Consider the following 20,892-nt stretch of genomic DNA (forward strand, 5'->3'; position numbering starts at 1 on the left):
CTCTGTGTGTGTGTTTGTGAATGCGTGTGTATTCGAGGACAACACTTAAATTAACTTCAGCATTTATTCACAAGCAAAAAGACCACAGTGTTCTCAAACTGTCTCTTGTTCTGCATGGGTGCCTGCATCAACTTATCAAACTCAGAAAGCCAATGTGGGATTACGAAAAAACATCTACCAAGGAATAAGAACGTCTTTTTGTTGTTGTTCTTGATCTTTTTTTTTTTAATCTTTTTTTTTCTTTTTTCTTTGCATTGGCCCAGGAGCGTGGGATTTTGAATCTCTGTGCTGTAACATGGTTAGATGGTGACAGACACCTAGAGCGTTGGCACTGGGCTGGCCCCACGACAACAGCCACTCATGACGAGGAGCACAGGTGTCTGTGGACCGCTGATCCTCCTCTTAGCGCCAACACAAGATGGAGCACCGAGCCTCCCTGGATCTTGTAGTCTGCTGCCGTCTTCTCATCGTTCCTGAGGAGAGAGGACGAGGTGTTTGTTTTTTTTAGGGGAGGACACAGGACTAACGGAGCTTCAATGCAAACTACAACAAAGCCAGACGGTTCAGGATGGAGGAACTCACATCTGTTTTCCACTGTAGATGAGTCTTTGTTGCTGTGGGGGGATCCCCTCCTTCTCCTCTACCCGCTCTTTAATTCGCTCCACCTTGACACACACACACACACACACACACAGGACATACAGATATAATACACTGTTGTGTCTTCATTCTGGCTTGTGAGAACAGTTGATGTCATGTCATCACCTTGTCTGTGGGCTCAATGTCGATCTCTATTTCTTTTCCAGTGAGAGTCTGAAACACAGTGTCAACATCATCACATCAGCACCAGATCTGCTTCCTCATTATTTCCAACAGGACTTTTCAGTCAACACAGGAAGAATTCAAAAATCAACTCAGTTATGTATGTATGAATTTGAACTATCTATTGTTAATATTCTTATTCTAACTGATAATGACCTCAGTCCTGCCAACAGCAGCCGGTGGATTCACCATTCATAAAGGCACTGGCCACCAAATTAACGAGGATGTACCCTGATGTTGACCCTTCATGTGATAAATGTAAAGGCTCACCTGCCTCACTCCATCACATCTGCCCTACAAAGGCAAAGTGCAGTATCTGTACAAATGCCAAACTGAGAAAAACAGCTTTTTGTGTTTTTCATTGTCAGGTTTAAGCATCAAATTATGAATAACTACCAAGTTTATAATTGATTAGATAAAGGTAGACTGAATTAAATGTATTTTGTAGTTTGTCTTTCTGACCAATTTTGACCGTTTTATGGCAGATACTGCACTTTGGCTTGGTATTAGCTACAGATACTGCACTTTGCCTTGGTTTTACTCCAAATTATAGAGTAAATTATAGAATGTAGGGAGTACAGTACTCTTTGCAGATACTGCACTTTGCCTTGGTTTCACAGTGCTTTTTTGGATAGACAGCAAAATAAAAAGCCCAATGACTCTGGAAATTTTAGCAGAACCAATATCAAATTCTACCAGATTGAAGAGAATATGCCACACTTTTGATTGGTCAAAAAAAAAAATGCAGATACTGCACTTTGCCTTTGTAGGGCAGACATGTACTGGACATGTCCCTCTGTAGGTAACTTTTGGACATCAGAAACCCTTCATTACCGAGCCCAATAGCCTAATCCATTGACTGGTATTTTTTGGCATTGCTCCAGATTTGGATTTGCCTAAAGCTATTACTCAACTTTCTGGTTTTTGCTTCTTTACTAGCTCGACATGCTATGTCACCTAAGTGGAGGGATCCAGCTCCTCCTTCCCATTCACACTGGCTCAGAGACATGATGTCCTGCATGACTCTAGAAAAGATCAGACACACTATTCGGGGATCAGAGAATAAATTCTATAAAATGTGGCGCCCCTTCTCGGTGTTTTATGAGAACCCCACAACAATAATTTCTAGCCCATCATGTAGTTTGTTCTCTGGCTAAAGACTCCGTGAGCTGGTTGTCCTGCTGTGGTGTTGTGTTGTTAGCGAGCTATCAAACAACACAGCGACTACATGACACAGCACAGCAGCCTGTTAGCGGCCGACTGGCTGCTCCTCTCAGTCCCCTGTCCTCCCCAGGCTGAAACCTAACGGTCCAACACAGACTGAGCTTCACCCGAGCCGGACAACAACCTCCCCCTGCCCCGGGGCAACGTTACATTAGCGCAGCGGTCAGTGCAGTTAGCGGGAGACTCAACAACAGAGGCAGCGACGGACCGGCGGGGGAGCGGTGGCGTAGATGAAACGGTGCTCTTACCTTAACTTTGATCAGCATGTTGAATACACAGTATACACTACAAGTTTTTTAAATCACACAAAGTGCTGACTGTCCGAAACACTTCATAAACTAGCGTTTTACAACCTGCTTGTCTGGCTGCTGGAGTTTACTTCCTGTGTCACACGCTAAACGCTCCGGACGTCACGGCCGCGCCGAGGACGAGGAAAAATGGTTCCGCTCAAACAAAACAACCCTAAACAGAGAGACCCCCTTCAGTGATTTATCATTATACATCGCATAGATGTAGCCTATATACTAGCTCTGGAAAAAATAAAGAGACCACTCCCAAAATGATCAATTTCTCTGGTTTTACTATGTATAGGTATGTGTTTGACTAAAATTAAATTAAAAAAAAAAAAAGTTTTATTCTATCAACCACCAACAACGTTTCTCCAAAAATTGAAATAAAAATATTGTCATTTAGAGCTTTTATTGGCTGAAAATGACTAAACTAGTCTAAATAACAAAAAATATCAAGTCTTTTCAGACCTTGAATAAAATGCAAAGAAAACATGTTCATATTTATTCCTAAACAACACAGCAAGAATATTTTAACTCAGGAAGAGTTTATAAATCAGTTTTTGTGGGATAATGTCAATGTTTAATCCCAGCAGTTTTTATAATCTTCCTATAAAATCAGATGTGGTTCATCAGTGTCTCATTAAGTAGAATGAGTTGTGTTTGTGTCTTTAAAAAAGAAAAGAAAAGAATAACTGTCATACATGTAGCGATGCTTTTAAGAAACATTTGTGAAAGTGGTCTCTTATTTTTTTCCAGAGCTTATATATATTAACGGTTATATATGTAAGCATCATTTAATGATGTAGCTGATCAAACAGGTGTATCATATTTTAGGTAATACTCTGAGTAAAATATTAACCAGTAAGTAATGACTAATTGTCTGTCAAACAGCAGTGGAATAGCTAGAGTAGCTGCCTCTGAAATGTAGCATAAATAGTCTAACCAAAGATTTTAGTCTTTTTTTTTTTTTCCTTTTCTTTTTTGTAAATATAGCCTACTTTACCAAAAAAGCAAATAAACAAACAAAAACAGGAGGAATCATCCACTGCATTTGAAAATTAGTAAAATAGAAACCACAAAGTGAATGTAGCCTATTAATGATGAGAATCTACAACTGATCAAACACCATCCTCCCTTCACAGGTGTTGCTCGTTTAGCTAATTAGGCAGGAAGTCTATAAGGTGAGACAGCTCCACTGAGCTTTGGATCATTTAGTTATGTTGAGTCATCACTACCTCGGTGTGTTAATCGTTGCTGTTTTTGCAACAACTCTTACTAATGCAGGTAGCCTATTTGGACCTACATGTAGAAATGTACTAATAATATGCAGAAATTGTTTTCTTCTTACCATGAGAGTGTATTTGCAGAAATCAACGTAGTCTGTGAGAAAGATGGGAAGAAGGTGAGAGTCTCATGGAGGATCTCTGCGGACCTGGTGCCGTACGCAGCTCGTCTCTTCCTTGGAAGCTGCATGCCATCTCAGCTGAAGGGCTTGCCCACCGGTGAGGGGGAAGCACTGTTCAACTACGGGCTCACTGACTGCAACTTCAAAAAACTGGTAAGGTGCCTGAAATGTATGCGTTAGGTTCTATTCAGCCACAAAGGAAATTTAATAACCGGTTTTCCCTCTGCACAGATAAAAGGAAAGCGACTTATCTATCAGAATGAACTGACTTTCAGGCCACAGGCAAAACCGAAACCTGCCACCTTTGTGTATCCCATCGAGTGTGTCTATAAAAGGTAAAGTATAATTTCTGGTTGAGCCTTTAGTTCAGTGGTTCCCAACCTTTTTGGCTCGTGACCCCATTTTGACATCACAAATTTCTGGTGACCCCCGTCAATCAAGATGCACCTGCTCAGATATTTGTATATGCCGCATTTTATTTGAACTCGATTTATATTTGAGAAAGTGAAAGTATAGATATAGTTGTTTAAGACTGAGTGTGGTGTTTTTTAATCATAATTTTAAAAAGACTAATAATAAAAATAAAAAACAGTAATTTTTTAAATCAATTACTAGACATTTCAGGCGACCCCATTTGAATTCCAGGCGACCCCATGTGGGGTCCCGACCCCAAGGTTGAAAATCACTTCTTTAGTTTAATGCTGAAATGTGAGAAATCTGACTCTTCTGTTTCAGACCTGAGTCGTGGATCCCTCCCTTCCTGAACCCTGGATCAGGTGTTTCTGACGGCCGGGGTGGGCTGGTCTTCCACATGGCTCTCCTTAATGGTGGGTCTTCTCACTGCCAAATACAACACGAGCACATGCAGAGACCCATTCTAACTCTTCTTTACTTTCCCCTACAGAACAGTTGACGGGTTTAGCCAAGACAAATGTCATCCCTCTTGGCTCTTTCATGCCACTGTGGGCAGCAGTGGAACAGAAGTCCCATCAACCTTTGCTGCTGCTGATGGAGGAATGTGTGGCAGCAACAACGCCAGAGCTGCAGCCTGGCAGCCAGGTTTACCCCGTCGTCGGCAACAAGGGGTAGGATACACATACTGGTTAGTGTTCAGTTGTTGTACTTTGTAGGACATCAGATGGCCAATATAATATTTAAAACTCCTCCAGATGTCTTATGGAAAGCAAGACAGGAAATGCCATGTTCCTTCCTCGATACCACTCGTCTGCCATCATCCTCTACCTGCAGTCCTTCAAGTTTGGCCTTGGACAAGAGGTGAGAGGTTGGCAGATGGTTTATAGCTGCTACACTGCAAAAACTCAAAATCTTTACAAGAATTTTTGTTTTATTTCTTGTCAAAATGTCTCATTTCTAGTCAAAACTGATCTCATGCCACTTACATAAGACTCATCACCTAAAAATGTACTTATCTTTAGATAATTTTCACTTGTTTCAAACAAATTTTCACTTGAAATAAGTAGAAAAATCTGCCAGTGAAAGCAAGTCTTTAAGTGAAAATATGCTTGAAAGATGTAAAAAAGTGTCTAAAAACAAGCTACTTTTTAATGTGATGAGTCTTATTTTAAGTATAATGAGATTGTTTTTGACTAGAAATAAGACAAATATTCTTGGTGAGATTTTGCAGTGTATCAGGAGTATGTCACTCAAACACACTGACTCCTTTTGCACTCCTCAGGTGTACATCCACTGTAAACTTGTTGCATGGGATCCTGAAGTTCTTGACGAGAGCAAGAAAGCCTGCCATTATGTCAAGGAAAGTGGAAGGTAATCATGGTTTAGTTGTGACATTTTGGAAAATACAAGAATTCACTGATGAAGAGAAGGATGATGCCACTCACTTGCCACACGAGCCGTTTTGCTTCATCACATACCCACTACGATTGTTGTTTCTCAGCTGGGAACTACTCGATGACCCGTTTCAGAGCTCCTTCTGTAGCTGCTGTGACTCGACCTGCACATCTCGCTCCAAAAGAGGAGCTGAATGGGGTATCATTTCATGGCAGTTTAGGTATTTCAAGTTTGTGTTCTCTTCCTTTCCATCAATTTATTTGTCTCCTCTCCCCTTTTGCAGAGTCCCACAGCTGGAGTCACAATTCTGTGTTGGGACCCCTGATCGTTGTGGAGCAGTCGGACACACAGGAGCAGCAATCTGAGGTGTAAAGATAAACTGTTTAAGGTTTCTGGTATGATAGTTGGGATTGGAAAACTAACATTAAGGATTAAATGTTCTGTTTCTTGACAGGATGAACCCACTCTAAGCGTATGGTGACTCTGACCCTGCGCAGTAGTGAAGGGCCAGTAGAAGATGTCTTCTGACTTACAAGATGTTGAGACATGAACTTTACATGATCTTGATTTTTCACATGTGTTAAAATGTACTCTAGTAATGGTCCAAAACATTTGTCTCATCCTCTGATGTACAATAAAACTGGTTAAATTCCTGTTATGATTCTTCTTCATTAATTCGTCTTTTTAGCAGCAGCTTTGTCCTCTTTCTAGTCTGCTATAATAAACCAGCCAAGAGCACTACAGCTGCTATTCATCACTTTAAGCAGATTTTGGCTGAAATTTTTAATGATGACTTCAGGCTTTACTTTTAAAAATGATATGCTGCAGTAGTGGGTTTTCTGTGATCATCCCACAACTCTAGGAAATGAGCTGAAATAAAATGTGATCCTTTCAGATCATAGTTGTATATGTCTGCCTGAGGTGTAACCTACAACCTGCCACACCAGTGCAAGTTGTCCAAAGCTTATAAAATCATAACTTGCCCCAGTTTATCATTAGTGTCTGTCTACACTCAAGGCAACTGACCCAACAGACTTCCAATTTTTGGTTTTGCACTTGAAGGACTGCCTGAATTATTTATATCTGTGACACTAGATGATACATTTATGATCAGTGGCCTCCAGGTCCTCTGACCCACCTCTCTTGCCAAAGATATGAAAGGATCTATCCACTAAATTCAGACACAACCATTTTTCTTTCCCTGAATTCCTCACAGGTCTCATCCATTTATATCTCAAGCACCAGCAGAGTCTGGACGCGAGTCCTTGAATTTTGATATGACTGATTACACACTGCGCTGTCACACATCATAGGTGTATCGAGATTCCAGACCACATACAAAAGTGACTCGGATCATTACTGAAAATGTCACGGGGATTACCCCGTTAACCCTGGCATTAATCAGCTGATTCTGAGTCAGGCAGGTTAATGAGAACTATGGACCAAGATGTTCTTAATGTATGGCCCTAAATCATCACTGGCCCTAGGATTTTGGTGGCCCTAAACAAGATTTTGTTTGTGGCCCCCAAAACACTCCAAGCACAAACACTACTCACACTGCTTACAAGTGAATGAACAGACACATGTTTTTGTGTCAAATGAATTGAAGCAGCTGTTTCCCTTAAACAACCACACAGAGTGTTTATGCCATACATGTAAATTGGATGGACACAGGCCCGAGTGCAAAAAAACAATTTAGTCAAAATATGTTAAATTTATAAATCAAATTTTAGTTCTCTAGTGAAGCTGACTTTTTTTTTTTAAATGCACAATAAATCATTCACCTTAAAAGTGCCACTTCACATTGTATTTGAATGAGCTGAATTAAAAGTAAAACAAGTTGTCTTACACCTGTTGTAATTAGACTGATGGCTGCTGCACCTGAGACTGTTGACACACCAGGTGTAAGATGTTAACTTGATTAGTGGCTGCCAGTCAGCAGTGAGAAGCCATAAAAGCAGCAGTAGTGTGAGTTTCCACTACTCAGTCATGATGGCTTTCCTTTGGGCAGGTGCTTTGTTCTCGATCCTGGTTGCTGCCGTTTCGGTTAATGCAGGTATTGTTGCTTCACGGTTTGTTCAGTCTTTTATAAACAAGTCTGATTCCAACTGTCTGGGTACAAACTTGAGTTTTGTTTTTTCCTGTGTCATATCCCTGACAGACATAAAGCTGGACTGTAGGCCCAACTTTGTGACGCTGGTGTGGACAGAGAGCAGAGCCCAGGCTGACCCGTCACTGTTTCGTCTCGGCAACTGTTTTCCCACCAGCTTCACAGCCAGGGAGGCTGTTTTCAGTGTGGACCTCGATGATTGTAACTTCAGGAGAATGGTGAGTAGACTGATTTAGCTCAGTGCTTTTTTAAGTAAACCATATTCTCTACAGCTTGCTGACATTTGTTCCCTTCATAGGTCACAGGAGATCAGCTGATGTATACCAATGATCTGACCTATGTTTCTTCTCCTGATTCTCACTTGGTCCCCTTCACTCACCCAGTTGTCTGTGCATATGACAGGTTTGTGTTCATTCTACTTAATCAGTGGATGTTAAAGGTTGATCTCAATCTGATCTTCTGATCTCAATCTGTTTTACATTGTGTAGGCCAAAAGACTGGTATCCACTTATCTATGATCCTGTGTTTAACACGTATGGTCAAGGAGATCTGGTGTTCCATATTGGGCTTATGAATGGTAGGTGTCGACACACACACTAAACCTCAATGGAGCTTGCAGAACAGCCACAATAACTCTGTGACTATATGTCTCTCTAGACGACTTCTCAGGCCCTGCTGAATCTACAAGTTTTACCTTGGGCTCCTTTATCCCAATCATGGCCAGTGTGGAGCAGAAAACCCATCAGCCCTTGCTGCTCCTTCTTGAGGAATGTGTGGCAGCTGCTACACCAGAGCTGCAGCCAGAAAGCAATTTATATCCAATAATCACAAATAAGGGGTACTCTCTCTGATGATGATAATTAGTGCAGACTTTTTTTTTTTTGGCCTGACATGGAAGAAACTAACTTTTCTTTCTTTTGCTTTGGCACAGGTGTCTTGTGGACAGTAAGACATCTCGCTCAAAATTTGAACCAAGGGAAATATCATCAGAGATCCGCCTATCTCTTCAGGCTTTTAGGTTTGAACTTGGAAATGAGGTAGGCTAATTGTGTGTAAATGCCTATTTCAAAGACGAACATTGATTCAGTGCCTTACAACCCCGCTTCTCTTCACTCAACAGATGTTTATCCACTGTAAACTTGTGGCTTGGGATCCCATCGATATTGACAACACAAAGAAGACCTGCCACTATGTTAAAGACCATGGGTAAAAAAGCTTGTAACAAACTGGGACAATTTATGCTTTGCACTTGAGTCAAATCATAATTGGTGACATTTCTGCTCTATTTCAGCTGGGAACTTCTGGACAACCCTTCATATAGTAATCTGTGTGACTGCTGTGACTCAAGCTGCAAGTCCAGGAAGATGAGGAGTACAGCCTCAGGTTTGTGAAGTGCAATGTCTGGACTGAACTGGTCTCATTGTAGCCTACTTGCTCTAATGGCACTCTGTATACAGGGAAGTTTGGTGTTGTACAAAAAGCTGTTCTTGGGCCATTTACCATCACAGATGTAAATTCCTGAAGCATCCAAGTGAGAAATGACTTGATTTTACTTTACAATACATCACTCTGCTTGAACTGCCTTTTATAATAAAAAAAAAAACTTAATCTTTTTTTTTTTTTTTCTTTTCCAGAAATGGCTCGACCTTATGGACTGGCTCCTTCGATCTGAATTGGGTTTTTATTTGATTTTCTGAGCTTCGATGAGCTTTGGTCTTTGTCTCTTTGCATTTCAGATCTGTGGCCATTAAACATTTATCCAAACCACTTAACTTCAGATCATTTGGTCTGTTTGTCTTGTTTTTGAAATGTATTGGGCTAGGTAAGACAACTTGTGAAGGGAAAACAAAAAGCCAGTACATGGAAAATGGCATCAAATTGTGACTTCAGTTTTAACATGGCCTACCAGAGGTTCAGATGGCACTGTCCGTTGGAGATGCAAACGGTAGTTATAGGCTTCTCCTTATTTTGCAGTTGATCCTGTAATCCACTCTGCAACATGTCGCAAGCTGGTTTGACAGAAAACTGGTCTGGCAAATATTAATGAAAGCAATAAGGCTATATGGTCACTTTTGGCCAAGAGGGAAAGGCATCTGCAACCAATTCTCTCAAAAGAAATGGTTGCACATCCACATTAAGGTTATTTTACTCGTCTCTTTTGTTTTCTCCTGTTAACATGCTACTGTGTGCTTGTTAATGTCAGGTATCATTGTAAAGCTCTCTCTCTCTCCCTCTCTCTCCTGAACAATTGTGTAGGCTTGTCAATTGTTATTTCCTTTGTCAATTGTTATTTCCTTTGTATCACAACCAAAGTATGATTTACATGAACAATCTATGGAATTTTACAGTTCAAGTCTTTGAGGCCTTTTTCTCAATTAGTTTTTCCCAATTAGTTTTTCCTCATACTGAGCCCGAAATCTCCACTTCAGCAGCACTTGCAGACACCAAACCTTAGTTTTATTCCTGTCTATATTCTGAAGGTTTTTACAAAGGGGATTGTTGATATATCATTCAAAGCCTGATTTATACATTTCCTTAAAACATTGGTGACATTTTCTCATTTACAAAGTGATAAACAGAGATATCCAAAATCCCCTCTGTAAAAACTTCTGACTTGTCAACAAAATAAAACAAGAATTTTGAAAGGGGCTTTAGTCTATCCATTTTTCAGATTTCAGTTCTGGAAATATTAGCACATAGGCCTATCAGATATTGCCTCATTTACATAGCCTATTTAAACAAAATTTGACAAAACTTGTAATACAAAAAATATTTGTCTTAAAGCAGAAGTAAGCGGAATGTTGGTGTTAAAGTCTTAAATAATATCTTCCGACAGCAATCACTTACATAGAGTGTTTGGTCCGAAACACTGGTCTGTCAGTCACTCTGCTCTGCTGTAAGCTGAGGAGAAAACTTCTTGTATTGTATCCTACAACCTTTATCCACTGAGGAGAGAGAGCGGCATGAAGGGCTGTGTGTGCAGCCAAGGGATGCGCTTGAATGTGGTGACGTAGGGACGAGGGCGGGGACTGCTAACTCCATCGGCTGACAAGAAGTTAGCCAAAACGACCGGATCGCTTACTTCTGCTTTAAGCATAGACTGTAAAAAGTTAAGTGATAAACTTGGGAAGTTTCATGATATCTGTTATTTAATTTAATTTTTTTACCCTATTCACCTGTACCTCCCCTTAAAAAAAATACTGTTTACAACCTGAGACCAAGGCCAGCAAGAGCGAGGGGAAAACACTTTTTTTTTTTTTTAGGGGAAAACACCGGAAAACACTTATCATTAAACCGTCCTCGTACGTCACTCATAACGGAAAACGCACGAGCCACACTTATTTGAGCCGTGGTGGACTGCTGAGCATAGAAACGTTTCTATATCTATGCTGCTGAGCGTCTGAAAACGTTTTGAAAGTCAACTTCTTCTGAGCACGGTCAGGGTAATGTAATAACTCAAAAAGGCAAACATTTCCTAAGTCATGTTGTGAAAGTTTCGAATGACCAACTTTGTTGTCTTGTCAGCATGTAGCTACTGTTGGTTAGCTAGCAAGCAAACTCTGCTAATATGTCATGGCAACCGCTGGACCGAAAAACATGCAAGCAAGCGGGATACGGTTGAGCTGTGTGTATTGCGTAGGCAGCATTTCATTTTCATTTTTTGATTTATTTCATTCATGGTATACATACTTCACATGGTGGCACATATTTACATAATGTACACATAGTCACCATAATTTAAATGGAGCAGCATGAAGAAAAATGTATAGTACCTGCCCCTCTCTATTTACATTGGCTTACTATTAACACCAATATTATACTCTATTTAAAAAAAATAAAGATGATGAAACATATAATAACAAGAAAACAAACAAGCGAAATAGCAGTGGACACCACTAGTCTATCTATCTTTTCTTTTTTTCCCCGCCCTTCTTCTTCTCTTTCTCCTTTTTTGTAGGCGCTTATCTTTTCTTTTTTAAACATTTTCTTTAACTGAGATATACTTGTACAACTTTTCAGTTCCTTGCTTTGTGAATGCCATAGTTTTACACCTGCAACAGAAATACACATTTGTTTTAAGCTTAGCCTTGCAAATGAATGTTTAAAATCAAGTTTCAGTCTGTTGTCCTCTTCCTCCAGTTTGAACAAGTTCTGTAAATGTTCTGGTAATGATCTGTTCTTTGCTATACACATTATTTTTAAGATCTGAAGTTCTATTAAATCGGCCACGTTCAATAAATAATGTTGTTGCATGGGGTTGCAGGGGCGGTTTATAAGCCAGTCAAGCTCTACCACACTAAACAGGGAAAGCCATTTATTAATACACGGTCATTATGCTGATGGAAAAAGAAAAAGAGGCTAGCCTCTGTTAGCATAAACAGCAACAGTACAAACAAGTGTTTTATGTAAACTATTATTGTTCACACCTAATTATGATCACTTATGAAATATTAATATTTCAGGCAACATTGAAAAATAATCACATATGTGAGTTTGTGCTTATTTGCAGAAGAGGCAACCCACAATGGACTGGTTCCACTGTAACGTGTGCTTCAAGAGGAGCGGGTCGAAGTTTGCTGTGTCCAGCTGTGGCCACATCTGCTGTGAAGCATGCATTAAAAGTACGACAATTATCTATCTGCTCTGGCTCCCAAGTTAAATTTTCGCCCACTTTTTTAACTAATTATCTCAGACTCTCAGACCACACACCATGTGATAAAAAAGTTCACCCCCCAGCGATGATGTCTTTTCTCTCAGAGCAGTGCAGCATATGTGGAGCCACCTGCAGTTATCTGACCATCACTGATCAGGTTGGTGAGTCTGACATATTCACTGTGGATAACTGTCTCATGCCACCTACAGAGGATATCGTCACACAGCCAATACATTATACATGCACACATTTCTATTTCAGATGAAGCCACAGGAAAAAGTTTTTTTCAAGGACCCCGTGAAGCTCATCCAGTCACGGGTGGAACACATATCACAGGTCTGTCTCCTCTGTGCAGCATGCACCCTGAGCTCCGTCACGTCAGTCCATTTTAATTGCTATACCAGGATTTTAAATGTCAGAGCAGTGGGTGAGTCATTCAGCATGAGACCAAAAGATTAAAAGCTTCACTTTAGCATCACCATGCTTTAAGATCATTTGGGAATCTCTGACCTCTCCTATCCACAAGGTAAAGTTGATCCATGCGGTATTTTACTTTGACTGAAAGAATCTTTAATAGTGATGTCTTCATGCTCCTCAGGTTGCACTGTTTCAGCGGACACAGATGGAGAGAGTCTCAGCACACTTCAAACACAAGTCTGCTGAATTGGATGTGCGTCTGAAGGAAGTCAGTGAGCAGGGCTACAGGTGATTTCAGTGTCTGTTGCTGTTTCCTGGTGGCTGTGCAATTAAAACCGTGTTTACAACAGTATCCTCCTAATTTCTGTTATCGTAAGGCAACTCTCCGAGCTGAAAAGAGAGAATACAATCTTGAAAAGGGAACTTTCAGAGCTGAAAAGAGAAACTGCTGAGTTAAAAAAGCCACTTTCTCAGAGAAGGGTAAATGTTCCAAAACTTTGTTGAAAACATTTAAACAGTCATTTTAAAGTTGGTGCATCAAATGTCTCATTTACTCTGAACAATTTCTGCTTGGAACAGGTTTCTCCAGGACAGTTTCAAACAGATGGGTAAAAAAGTCAAAGAACCCCCCGAATAATCATGTATTAAACACTGTTCAGCATTTAACTTGTTAAAATGATTGAATATACACTGAATTATGTTATTTTCTGTTATATAGTGCTCAAAGGACAACACTTCCCGTGGCTGTCACCTCCCCAGGTAAAAATTTAAGTTGAACTGTTGATTATGTTTTAAATGTCAGTCAATTTTATGTTAATTTGAAGAGGATGTATACATCTTTTTGTTTTACCAGTTACCCCTCGTTCAAGAACAATCAGGTATGCATTTCATTCTCTTTTGACTTCATTATCACATATCCCTACTGAAGAAAATATCTTCAGCTCAGATATGTTGTGTCTTCCTCAGTCAGTTTGGCTCAGCAGAGTCCCAGGGGTGGGCCAGAGACAGGGTTCCCATTCTCTCCTCCCACGCAGTAAGTCTTTATATAATGTTCTCTTGACTTAGATGAATGTTTTAGTTTAAAAACATTGAAAAATAAACACAGAATATACATGTATAGTTCAAGTCCTGTTCAACCTTTAAAGTCCCTTGTTGGCGTAATAATTACTGCAAAAAAGGAAAAAAAAAGCCTCATGGCCCACTTACTGGCTTTTGCTAGAACTACATCTCATTGTCTCCCTCTGTGGATACAGTTTGTTCCCTTCTTGTGAATATACCATGATCATGATACGTGAGGAAACTTGGACAGAGTGAACTTCATCCCTTGATGAAGACAATGGAATGAGGTTGAAAGTTTTATATATAAAAAAAAGTTAGCAAGTGGATCATGATTGGAGATTTCCTTTGTCAAATGGCTTTTTCTGGGGTCAGCATTGCAGCACATTTGATAAGTAATTACACATTTATAGATCAGGTCCTTGTTAGTAAACATGATAGACTGCTACAGACTGTTGTATGTAGAATTCTACAAACTTTTTAATCCTTTTAGCAAAAGATTAAAACTTTACACCCTCTTCTGTTTTTGCCAGACTCCTGGATCAGCTACATCTATTTCCAGCCATAGTTCTCATAATGAATATGCACACAGTAAGTCCACACAGGTTGCATAAATGCTTTTCTTTCTCCGATATGGGCTCTGTTGTTAAACTGAGTACACTCACTACATCCAAAACTGAAGTTTTCTTTTCTCCTTCTTCTTTTTTTTTTTTTTTTTTTTACAATTTTATAAAGGAACACCCACAGCCTTCAGCACCTCTACAAGGTAAGAAATGATGTCCAAATAACTCTACCATGCCAAAGCATCTTGATGTGAAGATTTCCTCATGTAGTTGCTGAGTAAGTACATCTCTGTTGCCCTCAGAACTCAGCATCAGACTCCTGTTTTCCAGTTCCCTTTCATGAGTGGATTATCAATTCGGTCTCCCAGGCATTGATAAAACAGCAGAGTGCCAGTGACGTTCTTGTTGTTCTTGTTGTCAGAACTGTCACAACATGTTCAGATAAATTTGTTTTCACCTAGAAACAGTTGGCACAAGTGATGAGACACTGTGTAATTTAGATATTTCATAATTATTAATCTTACATGGACATTGTACCCATGTTACCATGTCATTATTTTGTTGAGGAATTAAACTGTGACATGACGACACATTTTAGCAGCATTGTTTTCTAAAGCATTTGTTCACATTACTTTCAGTCACTTACTTTGTTTTGCTCACAACACAGAAATTACATTGACAGTTTGATCACTCATAATAAACTGGATTCACTACATCACACAAAAACCATTGCTGGCACACATGGTTATAAATGCAAAACCTTTACTGGCTTCCAGTGACACATTTGTGAAATGAGATTTTTTTTTCAAAGTGTGAAAAAGTACATTGAAACCACCTATAAAGGTGGAAACAAAGTGTTATGGACATTGCCTCACAGCATGACACTTGCATTAACCTTTCATGACTAATAGGATGACAAAATAGTGATGCACACTGCTTTGTCAACAGTCTGGTTGCCTAACCTCCGTCCAGACATTTCTAGGAAACTATGCTCCGACTCTCCCGCAGGTCAACTTCTGCCCTTCTGCGTGTATTTTTGCACCACACAGCAATGTATGAGATAACTAATGAATACATGAATAAAGAATTCATTTTTGAACTATAATTAATAATCTGAGTTGACAGAAACAGAATGGTATTTTTCCTTTGGATTAAAACCCATTGCTACTTACACAATATATGGACCCCCTTTTGTTATCTACTTTGCCTATGTTTTAAATCATCAAGTCACACTCTACACCTATTAAGACAAAAGAGAAACATACTGACTGAATCAATTACGGCTAATCAAAATTGAAAAAGTCAGTTCTGATATATGTATGATATTAATGTGACTGCTGCTCCCCTGACACTGCTAACCTTTACTATTAAAAGTAGTTAAATGTAAATGACGAGCAAATTATTCTAATGGTAAATCATATTACAAGACTAAAAGAACATCAGGAATGTATTTTAGAGTGTGCTGTAGACTGTCAAATTAGATGGAACATTATTTTTAGTTTTCAACAGATATGACTAAAAGGGTTTTCTTGTTAATAGATCAAGAATGACACTGTCTAGTTCTGAATTCATCTTTTGAAAAAGAATTGGTTTTAATGAACATAATGGCAGCAGGCTCTAAAACCAAAGTGCAAGATGTCATTTTAAAGTGTACATGTCCAGTGTGCTTCTCATGATAAGGAATTATTGGCTGTAAAGGAATGATGACACACAGTGATCAGTCAACATATTCATAAACATAAACATATTCTGGAGCAGTTACTTATCCGCTATACTCAGGTACCAAAAGTACAACCAGTTTAAATTATACTGCTACAATAGCATACTAGAAAATCTGTAGTAGTGATATCTAAACAAAAATAATAAGCTCAAAAATATCGCAAACCAGTGTACAAGTTACTGTTCTATTTACAGCAACACAGGCAGCACAATTATAATTCAAGTCCAAATATATTAGGATAAGCAAGAAATGCAGCATATATAAAAACGCAAACCTGATTTAGGGCTTGTACTGGGAAGACTGGATGTTTCAAACCTGCCTCAATTTAAAGCAATTTAAACCAAAGTAATAACTATGCTTGTTGGTGCAAAGGATGTGAGGAGCACTCCACCTACACTGATAAACGTTCTAAAGTCCTGTTCCAGTGTCTCAATCAGTAACAATAGGTTCTTGGTCAGTCTCCCCAACATCCTGAGTTGCAAACCAGTCTCGCACTTGCTGGTAGCTCATTCTTGATTTCTTGCATAGAGAGTCAAGGTCTTTTTCATGTAGTGAGCCTGTTGAAAGGTAATACGCTATCAATGGCTGGGTGTCAGGAGAATCTGTACTTGTTCCATTTGCTTGAGATTTTCGTTTGCGGCTACCCCCAACTCGATTAGATATCCCAGAGCCACTTCCATTAGTTAAACCACTGCTACTTTGCTGGGCAGCCAATTCTGCCAAGAACTGGTCACGGACTCCCTTCACCCAGCGTAGCTGGCCATTTTTGACAGCATACCGTGTGTCACCAAACCACTGAATGACATCTGCTCTGGGTAAACCTGTAAGCTTAACAAGTTCAGTGTAATCGTCACTCTTGGGCCACTGGCAGCGCAAGAAGTGCTGCTTTAACACATCCAGCTGCTCCTTGGTCTTTCTTGGTCGCCCAGCAGGAGTAAGAGCAGGAGATGTGGATGCAGATGAGGAAGCCCCTGAGACGCGCAAGGGTGTTTGTGAAGGACTTGCTTTGGCCGAGTGGGGTGACTTCTTTGATGTACTATTGCTGTTTGAAAGCGGTTTAGTAGGTGAGGCAGTCGGTGGTGGGGTGCCAGAGGTGGAAGAGAATGGGGAGGATTTTAAGGTGTCTGATGATTCCTGTGGAACATCTGGCTCAACCTTGCAGGTCTTGGTCAATTGTAAGGGTTGCTCCTCACTTTGCTCCTCATCTTTAAAACTGTCACCATCACCAGAAAGTTCCTCCATAGCATCAGACTCTTCTGCCTCAAGAACCTTATCCCCAAATGCTTCCAGGGTGTTGGACAAAAAGTTCTGAAAGAAATGTGAATTTTTAGCCCCGTTGCTACGGGCTCCCTCACTGCCCTTCACACTGTTAAGATGACGAGTCTTTTGAGTAATAAGTGGTAGAGGTTGAGTTTGTTGATCATGTTTACCCCCAACAGCAGTGTGTTTAGAATAGCTCTGGGCTGCTGCCAGGCTTCCTCGGCCAACCCTAAGCTGGTAACGGCTGTCACTGAACCATTTACGAATGTCATTGCGGCTCAGCCCAGTTTCTTCCTGCAAACGTCTTAGCTCTGCCTCTGCAGGCCAATTCTCTCTCAGGAAGCTCTTTCGAAGAGCGGCGAGCTGAGCCTTAGACTTTTTGTAGCGCCCATGGCGGTGCTGTTGTGAAGATGACTCCGAAAGGTCAAGGGTGACATCAGTTGCTGTACTTGCTGGTGCGTCTGCTGGTGGGCGGTAGAAGTATGAATCCTGAGGAGGTGGAAGAGTGGAACTGAAACATGGGACAGAGGGTTTGGCTGGTTTATAGGAATCTGGTGACTCACACTTTGGTTTCATTTTCTGGGGAGTTAAACTGGAGGGAACACTCTCCACTTCATTGCTCTCCTTTTCCTCATTTGCCGGTTCCTCACAAATTTCACTCTTATCCTTTACATTGGCTTCCTCATTTGTTTCAGTAGAGTCGGCACAAAGCTCAGGCACTGCCAGCTTCCGCCGTGTCTCCTCTATCTCCTCTGAAGACCAGCTGATGCCATATTTAATTCTCTGCACCATAAACCACACTTTGACTTTGTCCAGTGGCAAGGAACATAGCCTGGCCAGGGTGCTAACCTCACGGGATGATGGGTATGGAAATAAGTTAAAGGCTTGGACCAGCTCTGGGATTGTGTCAAGTTCACGGGTCTGATCAGACTGTGTCCATACTAATTTCAGTCCCTCTGACACCAGAGGCAGACACACAACAGAGTTGTGGTTAGTGGTGAAACTAGCCACACCGCTTGCGTTACTCTCTGCTGAGCTAGCAGAGTGGCGCAAATCCTTGGAGGGCCGTTTAGCTATTAGCTTTCCTTCACATTCTGTCTTTGTTGCTTTTCCTTCAAAGGACTCCTTCAGGCCCACAAGTAGTCCATTTCTGCCATTGTGTTCAGTGTAGGTTGCCATCTGGGACGTCAAAATCTTTCACCTAAAAGAGAGACACAAACGGCAAGTTAGTTGTTGAGATGTTTTTCTTGTCTTCAGAATACATAGCTGCAGGGAAAAAACAAGATTTCTTCTGAAGAACACAGTCAAGTGTACAGGGTATAATGTTTTTAAAAAGTTTCTGTTCTCATTCATTCTCAAAGTCAATTATCCGACAGCTGTTTCCCCTTCCCCCCTACTTTACACCCCTTTTCTTAACTCCCAGTGAAACTAGTCGTATACTCTCGGTCCAGACTGGGTTCCCCTCCCCCCAAAGTGTGGTGACTGACTTTTGTTATGTGTGAGTGGGGGGATCGGCCACAAAGGGTGGGAGCGTGTGGAATGGGCATCTATGAAAAATCCATCACAGTCTACTTTCTCACCCCTTCCCAGTCGGGCTTTGTTCCACTTCCAAGTACTCAGTCCCAAAAGATAAGTGTAGCCTCCTCACAAAGGCCGACGCCACAACAGAAACCTGTGGAGGGAGAAAATTAGTTACATTAGTCATACTCAAGTTTAAGTCTAAACATGCTACAAAGTTAGTGTTGAATATAAAATATTCCCAAAGAAAAGTGGTTTGAAAAATAAAATACTTTTTTTTTTTTTTGCCTAAGCAACAGGTGTTGGACCAGCACCTCAACATATGACAATAGATACTCAGTGAAAGAGTCAGAAGCCTACAGGGAAATATGATTCAGATTTTACTTTTTACCCAGGAAAGACATTTTTATTCCCACTGCAGTCTTATCGGTACCTATTTATATGTTGTTTGTAACTACGGAGTGGACAGTGCCTTATAAATAACTGTATCCTCTTCATTTTTGGAAGGGGTTGTTGATTTGGTCAACAGAGGAAATGTTGCGCATTTAGTTAGGAGGTTACGCCATGGCCGACGATTTAGGTCGCTCAAGCCACGCAAGAAATGTTCAAGTGTACCAAAAACATAGCTAACAATCATGAGATTATTGTATTAGTCAGCCGTGACACACTGAACCCACAGGGATGAGCTCACTCGGCGGCCTCCCCCCTGCCTCTTTCATATTTTTTAATCGTAATTACGCTGCGAGAGTTTTCACACAGCGTCTTTGTTTTAGAGTAACAAAGCTGTAAAAGTTGCTCCCTGGGCCACTGGTAATAGCGGTCCAGTGTCTCCCCCCTTTATGGCGTACTAACTAAAAACGCTTCACACTGCACAGGCGCACTTCGCCATCAGACACGCTTCAGTGAAACATAAAAATAAACTTACCGAAAATGCCCAAAAAACAACCCTTTCTCCCCGAAGTCCGTTTGAGCGAAGGGGAAACAAAGGGAAGCCAGAGTTTCCTCTCTGCCTCGACGCTTTTTTATGGCCGAAGTTTAGATGAAGCCCAGGGAAACAATACCGTCTGTCTGTCTGTTTGACCCTTGTCTTATTTATCAAGCACCTCGACGATTTACGGGCGGAATACAAAGATGCGAAGCGACCAAGTTTGTCGCTTTTCGCGCGAGTTCAGTCGTCGGCTGATTATTCTCGCCGTGGAGGGTTTCGGGTCTGTAAATCCGTTAGGTTCGGGTTTGAATCGGAGTCGCCGTTACTTCGTCCTCCTCGGTCTGTCCGTTGTTGCTTTTGTTCTTTAACTGAGAAGTGTTTCCCCCTGTCCGGCCAGATCGAGGCGAGGCGGAGCTGAGGACCAGGAAGCCCAGAAGGCCCAACGACTCTCCCACAGTGGCGGTGGGTGGGTGTGCCAGTCTGGGAGAGCAGACCGTGGATTGGAGGGAGGAGGCGCTTGTATAATAAATCCGTGGCAGTAGGCTAAACATTTTCACGTCAACCACCCACCCGCACCCCCCTTTACCAGGGCCACAACACATCTGAGAGGGGTTTCAATGAGAATCTTTATCCTCTTGAATTTAAACACCGCATTCACTCAGCTGGAATGAATAACAGCGTTTTTCAGTGTTTATGTTGGGATCTCTTTTGCAAGACCCCCCCGAGGTCCTTGAATTTAAGCATTAGAGCTTATTCAGATTTAACAACATACAACCATTTCTAGCATTAAGCATAATTTTAGATTTCAAATACAGATTGCACCAATTTTGAAGCAATATGCATTTAGGCATGCTACTAAATTATAAGCAAAGACCAGAATCATTATTAAATGTAGTACCGTATGGCCTTTCAAACCTTCTTGTTTGGAAATTAAACTTACAAATATAGAATAAAATACAACACTTAAAAAAAAACTAACAAGAAATAGTTTCCATGGTGTACATTTCCTTTATCAAGTGTTCAGCGATACTGTGTCCCTAAGCAATATTCTGTAAATTTGTACGAGCTTCAGCTTCAGTATCATGATGTTCCGTCTCTGATGATATGGCTTCTAGA

At 40.8% G+C, this 20,892-nt stretch overlaps 5 protein-coding genes across 7 annotated transcripts; 3 read left to right on the forward strand and 2 right to left on the reverse strand.

The window, feature by feature from the left end:
• Nucleotides 1-50: 50 nt before the first annotated feature.
• nedd8l (NEDD8 ubiquitin like modifier, like) lies at nt 51-2,339 on the reverse strand. Its single transcript, XM_085804966.1, has 4 exons — nt 2,295-2,339; nt 766-813; nt 583-665; nt 51-473 (listed from the first exon to the last, which is right to left on the reverse strand). Exons 1-4 carry the CDS (start codon nt 2,310-2,312, stop codon nt 359-361), a joined length of 264 nt encoding a protein of 87 aa, XP_085661092.1. The 5' UTR covers nt 2,313-2,339; the 3' UTR covers nt 51-358.
• Nucleotides 2,340-3,517: 1,178 nt separating this feature from the next.
• Nucleotides 3,518-6,203, forward strand: LOC146971017 (zona pellucida sperm-binding protein 3-like). The gene is made up of 10 exons (XM_085803971.1): nt 3,518-3,620; nt 3,704-3,894; nt 3,973-4,076; nt 4,477-4,568; nt 4,646-4,826; nt 4,911-5,016; nt 5,438-5,526; nt 5,657-5,748; nt 5,834-5,918; nt 6,005-6,203. The coding sequence occupies exons 1-10, from the start codon at nt 3,554-3,556 to the stop codon at nt 6,018-6,020; spliced, it is 1,023 nt and encodes a 340-aa protein (XP_085660097.1). The 5' UTR covers nt 3,518-3,553; the 3' UTR covers nt 6,021-6,203.
• A 1,329-nt stretch (nt 6,204-7,532) lies between these two features.
• Nucleotides 7,533-9,437, forward strand: zp3f.1 (zona pellucida glycoprotein 3f, tandem duplicate 1). The gene is made up of 10 exons (XM_085803972.1): nt 7,533-7,606; nt 7,712-7,878; nt 7,959-8,062; nt 8,149-8,237; nt 8,318-8,498; nt 8,592-8,697; nt 8,781-8,866; nt 8,952-9,043; nt 9,118-9,191; nt 9,295-9,437. The coding sequence occupies exons 1-9, from the start codon at nt 7,540-7,542 to the stop codon at nt 9,180-9,182; spliced, it is 957 nt and encodes a 318-aa protein (XP_085660098.1). The 5' UTR covers nt 7,533-7,539; the 3' UTR covers nt 9,183-9,191; nt 9,295-9,437.
• Nucleotides 9,438-12,185: 2,748 nt separating this feature from the next.
• On the forward strand, nt 12,186-20,595 carry LOC146971019 (E3 ubiquitin-protein ligase RNF212B-like). 2 transcript variants are annotated; one of them, XM_085804971.1, is made up of 12 exons: nt 12,186-12,282; nt 12,398-12,471; nt 12,576-12,650; nt 12,913-13,019; nt 13,109-13,211; nt 13,311-13,339; nt 13,450-13,490; nt 13,585-13,609; nt 13,698-13,764; nt 14,321-14,378; nt 14,523-14,553; nt 20,174-20,595. In XM_085804971.1, exons 1-12 carry the CDS (start codon nt 12,186-12,188, stop codon nt 20,316-20,318), a joined length of 852 nt encoding a protein of 283 aa, XP_085661097.1. In that variant the 3' UTR covers nt 20,319-20,595. The 2 variants fall into 2 exon arrangements, with proteins under 2 accessions (XP_085661097.1, XP_085661098.1); XM_085804972.1 differs by lacking the exon at nt 20,174-20,595 and adding an exon at nt 14,653-14,793 and having other exon boundaries at nt 12,419-12,471.
• homeza (homeobox and leucine zipper encoding a) lies at nt 15,915-20,146 on the reverse strand. 2 transcript variants are annotated; one of them, XM_085804967.1, is made up of 3 exons: nt 19,774-20,146; nt 18,911-19,002; nt 15,915-18,531 (listed from the first exon to the last, which is right to left on the reverse strand). In XM_085804967.1, the coding sequence occupies exon 3, from the start codon at nt 18,507-18,509 to the stop codon at nt 16,500-16,502; it is 2,010 nt and encodes a 669-aa protein (XP_085661093.1). In that variant the 5' UTR covers nt 18,510-18,531; nt 18,911-19,002; nt 19,774-20,146; the 3' UTR covers nt 15,915-16,499. The 2 variants fall into 2 exon arrangements, with proteins under 2 accessions (XP_085661093.1, XP_085661094.1); XM_085804968.1 differs by having other exon boundaries at nt 18,818-19,002.
• Nucleotides 20,596-20,892: the final 297 nt, after the last annotated feature.

The sequence above is a fragment of the Trachurus japonicus genome, chromosome 17 (assembly GCF_045865225.1).
Source record: "Trachurus japonicus isolate A0001 chromosome 17, Traja_1.0".
In the NCBI taxonomy this organism is placed as follows: Eukaryota; Metazoa; Chordata; class Actinopteri; order Carangiformes; family Carangidae; genus Trachurus; species Trachurus japonicus.